The following is a 12575-nucleotide window of genomic DNA, read 5'->3' on the forward strand; positions in this document are numbered from 1 at the left end:
GTGGACCCTGCGCGGAGTATTGGCTTGTTGTCACTCTCTTCCTGCTCTGCGCGCATCAGAGAGGTACGTGCATGATGGCCGAAGTCGCAGACCGCAGCTCGTCTTCAGGTAATGCGCGTCTATGTGATTGGGAGGCGTGGCTTCGGGGTGAGCGCCGAGAGAAAGGGGCGTGTGTTTACTTTCGAAATCGACTCTCACTGAGTTTTCAAAATCTCCTACCCTACCTTTAAGTCAGGCATTGTGTTAGGCTAAAAGAGATGGTGTGTTCTTATTAATCTAAAAAAACAAACAATAGCCTTAATAACATTAATTTAGCCACAGGATAGGCTAACCAGTAGCCACTTCAGCCTGAAAACACACAAGATAAAGTTAGCATTTGAGCCTTAGCATTAGCCTATAAGTTAGCCATTTGATCATCTCCAACCAATACAACATTACACAGAGTTAATATAGTAAGATAATGTAGCCTGCTGCATTAGCCTACAGTGGGTTTGGCTGGTTAATTGTTACATTACCCAAGATAACATTAGTCATCCACAGTCTGAATGAGATAAGACTGAGCACCCACCTTTAACCTGGGCCACCGTGCCTTAAGAAAATTAGCATTAGCCTCAATGTTCATCTATAGCCATTTGTTAGCCTAATCTGTTGTAGCCATGTTAAGGTTAGCTTTTGCAGTAGACTGAAGATAACTTTAACCACCAGTTAGACGACATTAGTGCTAAAATACAAGAAGGTTAGCAGCCAGGGTTCTGAAGTCTCACATGCATTTCAGCAAACTCACACACCACACATAGCTTCCTCACTTGAAGAAGAGATTAACTTCACCGCACAAATTCCTGCAGACTATCCTATAAACGAGTGAAAGGCAGCATACTGTGCGCTGGTACAGCTGTCTGAATTAGCGACATATCAGCCAATCAGAAAATAGAATTTGTTTCTTGCTTTTTGTTTGTTTAGAAAGGCATAGCTATGATTGTATTGATATACCAGAATTTATTGTAAAGCGAAAATGTCCCCCGGAAGGGGACATCAACAGGACGACCCACAGCAAACAGCTTAGGCTGAAATTGTACATTTTGTCCTGGGATTTTTAGGCCCTCTTTGACTATGAATAATAAAACAACTCATTCAGAAAATTGTGATCTTTGCAGAATGAAGGATTTCATAACCTGTCAGTAACATAGTGAACTTTTCCATCTCTTCTGCCAGCTGAGCCATAAAACCGACTGAACATTGTTTACTCTGTGGGCACTGCGCCAGCTGTGTGGTAAGAGACAGATAGACTGGAGAATGAGCGGTGGATTGACCCTGCAGTCTGAGGTGACAGGTGACGTAGAGAGTTGGAAGAAAGAGAAGAGATAGAACAATTCAAAGTCACTGAGTCACCGCTCGATAGCTGGATCTAAGCCAGCCTGACTGAACAGTCAGCGATCAGGCTGCTGCCAGCTGACTCTGACCGGAGACGAGCAGGGACGACTCTGGCGCCGAGCCGGTCACGGTGTGTTCAGTCAGTTTATATGAGTCCATGCAGTATTCAAGTCTTAGATCACTCTAGATTAAGATTAAGATTAAGAAAATCTTTATTTGTCTCACAATGGTCAAATTAGGATAAATTCACATTTACATTTTCTCAGGTTAGACTGTGGTTGACTCTCAAATCTTTCATATAAAATTTGACTTAATGTACTGGATTCAATGTCAAGTCAATGCTGAAGTTATTCCTGGTGAGTGCATTTGATTTTACACAAGATAATCTTGTCCAATTTATACAACATTTTGGAGGTGATCAGGTCAGCGAGTCGTTTTCAGACCTACACACGGATACATTTAACTGCACAGACTTCTCAGGCCTCAGTCTGACCTATCGCACATTAACAGTGCGAGCTTCATCATATTCAATGTAAGTTACAGAAAACCCAGGAAATACCAGGAAAATACAGGTGAAGGCTGCAAGGTCACAGCTCTACCAAGTTGAATCAGGATTTAAAGAGAGAAGCACGGCTCAAGTCTACATTGTGTTGTACCTAAACTCTGAATATGGAAGTAAAAAAACACATAAATACATAAAAATAAATTGAGTTTTTTTGTTGTATGTCTAAATGTGTGAGCACATTCAGCTCTGTCAGTAGGTCTGTATTTTTATAAATAAAAGTGCACATTTTTATGCTCCAAGCTGATATCAGACTTCCTTGTTTTTCCTTCCTTTCAAACCAGTTTCTAAGAGCTGCCTCAGTTGCTACGTGAAGACACATGAAACAGGTGAAACACACCAGGCGATCGCAAGAGGAAGTGAAGATATAGATGAGTACCTTTCAAAATAAAAGAGTAAGAGGAGGAGGCCATAAATCATGTTTAAAAGCTGCAGAGGAGGATGTAAACACTTCATTTCTTCTTCTTTTCTCACTCTGCTGTGCGCTTTACAGAAAATGCATCATCCATGAAGGATTAGGTTGGCTGTTTTAGGGACAAAGTCATGGAAGTAGACAGACTGAGATGGTTTGGACATGTGCACAAAGGCACATGGAGGATAGAGAGGAGATATATGGATGTGGTAAAAGAGGACATGAAGTTAGTTGGTGTGAGAAAAGAGGATGCCGAGGATAGAGTTAGGGAAGGAAACAGATGATTCTCTGTGGTGACCCCTGACAGGAACAGCTGGAAGAAGAAGAGCTGTGATTAGTGGGAGTATTGGAAAAACTGTTTTTTTACTCTCCCTGCAGCTCCAGGATGTGAACAGACACAAATACCAGAGCGCCATCTGGTGGACACAGGCTGGCTTTAGAGCAGAGAGGATTTAGATGCTGTCACTGCACATCAAACTCTGTCTGCTATGACTTTGTAATGACCCTTTAAACTCATGCTTATACTCTTATTTTGAAAGTAATTTACTCATGCTTATTTGTACATTATATGACTTGTGGAGTTATATGGTGGAGCAGTATTGAGGCAGTGGCCTTTATGTGATCACAAAGAAATGTGTCGTGTTTGGCTGTATTAACACTATCATCTATCTATCATTGGCCATCTCTATGAGACAAACCCATTTGCCTCTATCCAGATTCATTCTTTTACCATGTGAAAATATTAGAGCCAGATTTATGTATGAACAGCATGAGTCCATGCATCTATATATTCAGCCTATATAAAGCTCAGCCTCCCTCTGTTGGTCATGCATTATTAAAACGTCACAGAAAAAAAACATCTTTGGGTTCAAATATAAAACCACTTCAGCTAAATAAATAAAGAGTCAGAGGAGACAGGGGCGTATTTATAAAACTTTTTATTGGTTTTTAAATCGAAGGCTAACTGAAATGTGATTCATACCATGTTCCGTGACAACAACGATAAACCGTCTTCTGTTTGTAACAGAGAAGGTAACAACATAACAAACCCAGCGACACGTAGACCATCCAATATAAATAAAAATACACAAATAAGCAGGTATTATCATCCAGGATAAGTAGGCCTCTATATAAGTGTGTGAAACCATGCTGGGACGAACAACAGACCCTGAACCTTTCAGCAGGGAAACCAAACAGTCAGGGTCAGGGTTTCTACGTTAAGACCGGATCCTGGCTGAATTTACACTTTTTCCACTTTGGCTGATTTTTCTGGACACAAATATCAGCATCTTATAACACGTCATCTGGACCGTCTGCACGTAGGAACCCTGATCAGACTGATGTATTGTACTCAAGTCCCACAGTGGACATGCTTGCAGGATAAAACTCAACAACAGGTGGAAGACTTCTACAATGTTCACAAGCATCGGAGCGCTGTGGTGTCCTGTGAGACGCAGAGCCATATTTAAATACACACACGCACACACACACGCACACACACACACACACACTCACACGTAACATACTGCAACCAAAAGAGTGTTTTTCTTCAACATTGTCAGAGGAAAGGCGCCGACGCAGCGCTGATTCAAAGAGCGGAGCAGGCAGAACAGAACGATGAGCAACAACACAACAGGGAAAACAGTTTGCCTTTTTTTGAGTTCATGTTGGTCCTTGATAAGCTTCTGTTGATATGTCATAAAAATGGAGTCAGAATCAGGGAAACCTCTTTTAGTGCCACATCGATGCCTTTTAGCTGGGCTACATCTGGCCCTGCCTGGTGTCACTGTTAGCTACGATGTTAAACATACTTCCTCTATTACTGGTACATCATTTATTATTGGCTTAATGACTAATGTTAGCTGCTTAATAATGTGTCAATCTAATCGATATCATTACCAAGCAGGCAAGCTGAGGTTGTAGAAAGTTAGCTGTAACTTAGCTAAGAGGCATGGATCTGTTTAATCTAATGTAAAATCATTTGCTAATGGTAAATTAGCCAATTTTGCAATCAGATTAGATGATTTAAACGTCAGAGTCAGTTCAATGAAAACAACTGATGAGATAAATGTGTTCAGATCTTACATGTAGAGCCTTTAAAATGCCTGACGGTGTGTTCCTCCCTGGTAAAGTTGCCCCCCCCTCCCAAAATAACGATGATTCCTTCTTCATTCTCTTCCAATAATAATGTAGCATCCCTGTACTAAAGCATGTACTAAATCTTTACTCGTAGCAGATAGAAGTAAACTGTTTTTCTGTTGTCGTTCCTCACACTTAATCCTTTTGTTTCCTCTCCCTGCTCTGACTGGGCTTCCATTTGTCATGGCTGTGTAATATTTTGTGCTATCCAAGTGTCAAAAGGCAATAGTAATGGGGTATCAGGTCTCGGAAAAGGCACACATGTAGACACCGGACTGACAGACATTGGAGGTGATTTGCCAATGATAAGGGTTCGCATAAGTGTGCAATGAAAGAAAATATATAAAGAGGTGCTTCAGGTAAACTTCAGCTAGCCGACACATGAGCTGTTCTCAGGTTCTCGTCGCTCTTCACACTAACCTGCACGTTCTAAACCAGAAAGGGCACTTTAAAGTATTAAACTGTATGTTTGTATTTACAGGTCCTCCCCAGTAATCTGCAGCCTGCGTGTGTTATTAGGTAGTTTTACACTCTCAAATAAAATGTGTGTGATCGATGGATTGAAGTGAAATCACCTTTTTTTTTGTTCTCAAGTGAATAAACAACAACAATAACAACAATAACAACAATAAAAAAAACGTACATTTAGCACACTACGATAAAATATGACTAATGTTATCAAAAAGGCAAATAGTAGGTGTATTGCAACGATCTTCATCACTATCAAAAACATCTATCTTCGTCAACATCAATCTCATCACCCATCATCCAATCATCATCATCATCATCATCATCATCATCATCATCATCATCTGAGACAGCGTGGCTTGGGATGATTGACAGCCCAAAGCAGCCACTCACGTTTCGCCTCGTCTCAGCACAGGCAGGCACACTTGTACGACATATAGCAACAATAATAAAAATAAATGATGAACGTTTCCTAGGAGACCCTCGGAAAAAAACAACAACACACAGCCAGCCAGCGAGGGCCGGTTTGAGGAAGGAGCTCTGTCATTGGACAGCAGGCATCTCTAGGGAACAGGAAGAGCTTGTTTAACAGGAAGATGGAGGAGGAGGAAGAGATCCAGGTGTGTGTGAGATAAATGTCTCTGCTATCTTGTGTGGTCCACAATAATAAGAAAAATGTACTGGACAGTGGTGTGTGTGTGTGTGTGTGTGGTCTTAATCTGTTTAGTCTGCTCCTCTGAGTGTTTAGTTTTTGTCTAGACAACTGGAGGTCTTTCCCAGGGCAGGTTGGTGTATACACACACACACACACACACACTGTCCTGTGTGAAAAACACTGCTGCTCTGTTAGCAATACGCTAACCTGCTAACACTGCCTTCATGCCGGCTTAAAGCATGAGATGTTAATGAAAGCTCACTGGTGAACGACTGCTATCTCTCTGCATGTAAACACACCAGTGTGCATGTGTTGGCAGTGCAGCGTGTTAGCCGCTCCTCATCCTCCCTTATCCTCATCCTGTTTTCATTTGTATCGGCAGCCAGCACCGATTTATTTATCATTTATTTTATCCAAACAGAGCCTGTCCAGCCTTATCATACCCGCTGCAAACCCTCCAGGAAACCAAACCATTCAAATATATCGATAATAAGGCCCAAACTCAAGTATAATAGTGGTGCAAAGTTTTTTAAAAAAAAAAGACGCAACAAAGTGAATAAATTAAACATTTGGACCGGGGTCAAAATCTCATTTTAAGGTCAAAGGTGATTCACGCACTGATTGATCCAACGGTCACTCCTTCAGCTGCTTTGGGTCAATAGATTGATAACTTGATAGAATGATTCTAGTTTAAGTGCTCATTATTACATAGAGAGCAGTGCAGGAGAAAGAGAGAAAAGCTTCTGATTGACTTTTTGACTCTGCTTACCATCCAGATATGAAATTAAATCTGTTTATTAAACTGTCCTGTTGGGCTTGTAGAACACAACTAAATAGAAAAAAGAAACATGAATGTATATGACTATTAAATGTTATTATTATTATAAAATATATTTAAGCAGAAGTTTAGCTTTTTGTGTTGTTTTGTCTGTTACATCATATGATTCATTGATGAATAAAAAAAGAAGACAAAAAGAATAAAATAATATTAGATTATAAAATATATTTTTTTGGCCTTTTGACGCTCTGCTCTCTTTAGGCTGAAAACGTCTGGGGGTTTTGGCTGCAGTTTGGTTTGGTTCCTGTGGAGGGCGCTGTTGCATAAAGACTGGACACTAGAAGGCACTGACCTCACCTGTGGTACGATAATCAATAGGTTCAATTTATTAGGTCCAAATGTTTCTGTTTACACTTTGACACTGCACTCCGAAAGAGACGACGCAAGACGAGTTGCTATCAACACTCGTGTCACTTTTCAACACTTCACTGTGTCTAGCTTGCAACAACTTGTCTTGTGAAGCATTCAATGAGTTGTGGACAGAAACTTCGACCAAAGAAGACAATGCAACTCATCACATGACTGTTCAAAGACCATGTGACTGCTGCTTGTCTAGTCATATTTGGAAACTTCTTGCATGAAATAAAAGGTGGATTAAAGTTTTGCTGCACAACTCTTTGCATGTTTTAAGAGTGCAGTGCTGGAGAACTGAACTTAAAACAGGATTTGTTTCGGGCTGGCTGACCGAGGTCTCTTTCCCGGTGCAGTAAAGTGCTCAGAGACGCCTGCAAGAGAGAGAGAAATAACCACTAATACTACAGGAAAGGACTCAAAGATGTAACTTTTAGAAGAAAACTGGAGATGTGTGTGTGTGTGTGTGTGAAAAAGGTTGGTGGCAGCAGTGCACAGTCAGCAGCATATGACACATTTAGGGCCTGTTGGGCGACTGGCTTTCTTCCTGAGTTATACACTACAAAGGGAGGGGGGGCGTTCGGTGTCACTGGTTCTGAATCGTTCTCTCTCTTCTCACCCGACGAACATAAACTCTGACATTCAAATAAAATAACACACAGCAGGATCAAACACTAATTCTACATCATCGTCCTACTCTACCTAATTCTACTCTTACATTTCACTTTGTCTTGATTAGTTCAGACATTTACATAATGTGACAAAGTCTGATTAAGATGAGCAAACTCTTATGTGCTTGACTTGTTTGGTCGAGGTAGTGACAGCCAGCTTTGGGATTGGCTAATGATTCGGCCAATAGGATGAGAGAAAGAGAAAGAGTTTCTGATTAGGCCCATAGGTTGGATGCCGACTCGTGGTTGGTTTTGTGGGACTCTTGACATTTTTGCATAAACCAGGGATTCTTTTTATTTATTTATTTTTTTTTAAATCAATGGTACAGTAATGGTTGTCCCGAGCCCATTGGACCAACGTCGGAATCTCCCCGTAAATGGATCATGATACAAGCTGCTGCGCACTGTGCTGCTGACTCGCCGCTGATGCCGCCATGTTCTTCTCTCTCTCTCTCTCTCTCTTATATGCCTCAATACACAGAGCTCCTTCACAATAAAAGTCTCGCTTGAACGTTCCATCTGCGCATACTAAAAAAATAGTGCAATTCTTTTCAGCAATTATATAAATAACTATAAATTCGTGCTTTTTCACTCTCGGTTTTGCATACATGTATGTGTATATATATATATATATATATATACTCCATATGTAATACATGTCAACATGTATGCTGCAAAGTTGGCACCCCAACAAATCCAACTGATGTTTGTTTCTCTTTTTTTCTAAAAGTAGACAACAAATAAAAACAAATAAGAATCCATCAAGTTTAGAAAAATACCCCTACTTTCTCTATTTTCTCTCTCATCAATCATATTGCAGATTTTTTTTCTTTCTGTGGTGAACAGTCTTGTGCAAACCTTTAGAAAACATTAAGAAAAAAAAAAGACAACTCCTGCATCAGTTGGTCAGTGTGTAAGGCAGAACGTTTAGCCGGAGGACTGTTAGCACTGTGTTACAACTGGTGGGCTAGTTTGAGCTAACTACTTCTAAACTTAACTCCTAACATGCCAACAAGTGTCCCGGTGATACAGCTAAAGTCTGGTGCAGGAGTTGCCGCCAGGGTTGGACTGTGAAACGAGACTCAAAGCAGCAAGATGGGGGTTGGAGGATTATCGCTGGAAAAATAAAAACAAATCCTAAAACCTGGAAGAACCCAGAAGATTGCGACAAAATCAAGAAGATTTCGCCTGGATAGGACTTGTAAGCATGGACAAAAAGACAAACAAAGAAAAAGAACAGAATAAGTAAATATTTATAATGAATGAAGACTACTCAGATCAGTCTGATAGAGGAGTCATGACCTCTTCTCTGACATCATCACCGGTTCATCTGACAGGAAGCTGTGGAACAGAAAGGACCAGGATTCTTCTCGTGACGGCGCTCCGCAGGAGTGATGTGGAATGAAAAGCCAGAGCATGCTGCCGATTCTCAGCTCGGTAAAGCAGGGGTGTGTGAAACTGACCATGTCAGCTACAACTACGACTAACCAGCTCAGCGTAGATTTTACCGTGTGATTTGTTTTTTCCTCCTTGTCCTGCAGATCCTGTGTTTTACTCATTGGTTAGGAGAGAGAAAGCAGAACTGTCACACCTGTTGGGGCTTCTGGGATTTCTCCTTTGTATTCCTGGTGTTCCTGGTGTCCACACTTCTGTGCTGTTGGAGTGGAGGTCGGAGCACGCCATGTATAAGCGAGGACGGGGGCGCTTGTGAGGATGTAACAGTCCGAGAGTTGTGGCTGGAGTTCAGGGTTGCGGGGTGGTAGTAGTGCCCGATCACCTCGCTGTAGGTCGGAGGAGCTCCATCCACTCGAGAACCCTGCTTCTGTTGCCGGGACAAGGCCTCCTGCGCCTCTAACACACTGATGCCTGAATGGACACTTGGAGGAGGAGCCTGCAGACTGAGAGCAAAACAACAACGATAAATAAGACACACAACAATGACAGACCATGACCCTCTTAGTAGATCTGTTCTAAGATCTGGTAGCTTGGCTCTGTTACCTGGCTCGCAGGCAGGCATTGGATGGGTCGAGGGGATGGGAGTCGAACACTGTTCGATTAGGTGGAGCTCTGACCGACTCGCGGTTCAGCTCCATCTGTTGCTCAGGGTCTCTGAGCTGCAGGGTGCAGGGCCCCTGGTACGGCGGGGGTTCCTCCCCATCTGAGAGGGAGATAGTTGGGGGGAGATCGATGAGGCTCTGTGGCAGGTAGGGGTACGTTGGCTGGAAGCGACTCGGGGCATAAGTGTGCTGGAAGCGCTGCGACTGGAGCGGAGGCTGAGGCTGTGGGTCCCGCTGTAGGTATGAAGAGTGGACCCCTCGGTCTGGAGGACGGGGGTTGTACACCTGGTGCTGTGAGAATAAGGACATGACATTACTGCTGTGTTGTACACAATGATAGTAATGATCTTGGTTTCCATAACTTTGAACTAAGCATTGAAACTAGGCATCTGAAAATACAGAAACATGGCAGGTGGCGCCAATAACAACATTGGCTGAAACAGTGGAGACCAATGTCAATATATTTCCATATTTTCCACCTAACTGTACAGACCATCCTTTCCTAGTGTTATGAAATCAGATAAATAAACTTGTGGTTATGAAGGAATACTAATGCAGCACAGGAGCAGACAGTAGCTATGCTAGCAGTTTATCACACTTTGACAACCTTCACACCGCAGATATACTTTCCCGTCATCGATGTCATGACATCATCAGTTCTTGATACATCCACTGAGGACACAGTTATTTTTTTATCAGCGTCAACTTATCTGCTGATACAAATTACTGAGCTCATGCAGACAACTGGCAAACCAATAATACACCGAAGACTAACAAAGATGCAACCAGCATGTAAAAATACGATTAAACCTGTATTTCACCCAACATCACTGACAAGCAGCATTAAGCATGAAGTTTTCTGAATTTGCTGGTGTTTTGTCTAATGCATTTTTCTTAGGTTAGGTGCGAGGCTGTGCGGGCCGCCATAGACGAGTTCTCCTCCTGGTCTGTAGCTGCATTAATATCTTTACATTAACTCACCTCATTTAGACTACTGTTTGTCCCTGTGCCCTCCGAGGACCACAGACCTCCCTCCTGTGAAAGGAAAGAAGAATTTTACATACACATGCACATTAGGAGCATATCCACTGCAGATGCATCTTCACAATATAATACTGAAGAAACAAATGCCATTAAAAACTGTCAGTGCACTAATGTAGACGTGTGCTCTGTCCAGCTGTGAATAGCTATTGTTGTCATGTTTGCTTTGTTTACAGCTTTATTGTGCAGTTAACTGTGAAAACAAAAGTTCAGCTTTTGTGGAATCCAGCTGGTCTCTGCTGTGCTTTTACATAGAATTTGTTTTTGTCCACTAGAGGGCTCAGCTGGAGCATTAAGCACCTTAAGCTGCCTTTATGTGTGTTGATGTCCTTACACAATCCTTCAAAAGTCTCAGTAAAACATTGTCAATACAGTGTCTTTCCACCTTGGTGATATGAGAAAGTCAAGTGTCGTTAGCCGCTATATTAATGCTAATAATTCATAGTTGTTCACAGCTATATAAATGACTGTGATGAAGTTTTTGTGTGCAACTTCTTTGGTTTGAGTTTTCCTGCCTGTGTGTCTGACTGTATATGTGTCAGTGTGTCTGTCTACTAATCCAAATTAACTAGGACACTATGACTCCCTTGAGCTTATCAGAAGCTGTGTGTGTGTATGTGTGTGTGTGTTCATGCCTCATCTTTTAGTCATATCTGGAGCCACACACACACACACAGTAGCAGGTGATTCAGGGAGCACAAGTGAAGTCATATGTTTGAAGAAGCCTCAGGTGTAAAGTCAGTGCATGTGTGTTTCTGGAAATAGACGTCGCGGGGCCGCTGCGGCCCTCAGCGAAGAAGTGAGTCAGTGTGTTAGCATTAGCCCGCAGCAGCGTTTAATCACTGTGATCACATGCTGTCACTCAGCTGGCTTCAAAGTCGGCCTTTCTTCAGATTCCTCAGAACTCAGTGCTCACTTTGACTAATCTACTGAAACGACTGCTCATTTCCTCAGTCTGCACTGCAGGAAGTCTTCCCATAAAGATTATTATAGCAACAAGGTCAGAGAAGTTTTCTTATAGTCTGTGTCATTTATTCTGGGCCAGACACACATATCATCAAAGTCCAGGTGTATTCGACTTACGCTGGCCAGTGGCAAGTGTCTCCTGCGCGTGGGTGCGTGTCTGGAGAGGAGGGAGCGTGCTGATAGGCGGTAGTGATTGAGCAGGCAGGTGATGACGACCACCATCACCATCATGACGACCACGATCACCAGGATCTGGACGAACTCCAGCTGGGCTGCAAAGACACGGAGGCACAGATCTAGGTCATTTTACCGGTTTGGTGTCACGGTGATGTCATCTCAGCAGAGTGACTCAATGGAGGTCTGTGTTACCAACTAGGGCATGTAAAACACTGGCGTTTACTAGACAAGGACAGGCGCTTGAAACATGTCATACAGTTGCATTATGGGAAATGTAGTATGTTTTTTGAAACTTAACACATGCACAAGATTAAATGCTAAAGTATCTCGGCCTGTATTGGATTTATTTAGATCATGTTTTCTACTGTAATCTCAGCATGATTACAGTAAATCCATGAAATGGGCCTTAAATAATACTTTATAAAGGGGCCAAATTAGTGGCTTCTAATTAAGACCGAAGGCAGTTACAGGATAATCATGGCTAAAGCAAAAGAACAACACAGACTAATTAGGGTTCATACTCATATCTATTATACCCATAATCTACATAATCTAAACGGTTCAAACATATAAACTGAACTTATCTGAACCTGAGTAGACTTGGAGGATGCTAGTCACATGGCAGAAAAGCTATAAATTCCTATTATTGACTTCACAGCTGAACCCATCTGTGCAACAGAAGCTGTTCATATAGCAAGAAAATAGACATTTCCTTTGAATTTAAATTTTATGCACGTCAGAAATGCCATTTGTTCATTTTTACGTGTGATTCCATCAAACACAGAGGAGAGAACAACAGTATAAAAAACATAAAAGTCAATATGATCCAATACTAATGATGAATCAGTTTTTCTGATGCACTTATTT

The 12575-nt window shown here is 41.9% G+C and overlaps 1 protein-coding gene across 4 annotated transcripts in view; it reads right to left on the bottom strand.

The window, feature by feature from the left end:
• Nucleotides 1–6014: 6014 nt before the first annotated feature.
• The window catches only part of pmepa1 (prostate transmembrane protein, androgen induced 1), a 45621-nt gene continuing 39060 nt past the window's right edge, over nucleotides 6015–12575 (bottom strand). For all 4 annotated transcript variants that reach the window (XM_028405285.1, XM_028405283.1, XM_028405282.1 and 1 more), the window contains exons 2-5: nucleotides 11649–11803; nucleotides 10506–10559; nucleotides 9466–9815; nucleotides 6015–9365 (exon numbers count right to left, since the gene is read on the bottom strand). In XM_028405285.1, the coding sequence (XP_028261086.1) occupies nucleotides 9053–9365; nucleotides 9466–9815; nucleotides 10506–10559; nucleotides 11649–11762 (831 nt within the window). In that variant the 5' untranslated portion in view covers nucleotides 11763–11803 and the 3' untranslated portion in view covers nucleotides 6015–9052. The remainder of the gene's footprint in view (nucleotides 9366–9465; nucleotides 9816–10505; nucleotides 10560–11648; nucleotides 11804–12575) is intronic.

This window comes from Parambassis ranga, chromosome 5 (assembly GCF_900634625.1).
Source record: "Parambassis ranga chromosome 5, fParRan2.1, whole genome shotgun sequence".
NCBI classification, from domain to species: Eukaryota; Metazoa; Chordata; class Actinopteri; family Ambassidae; genus Parambassis; species Parambassis ranga.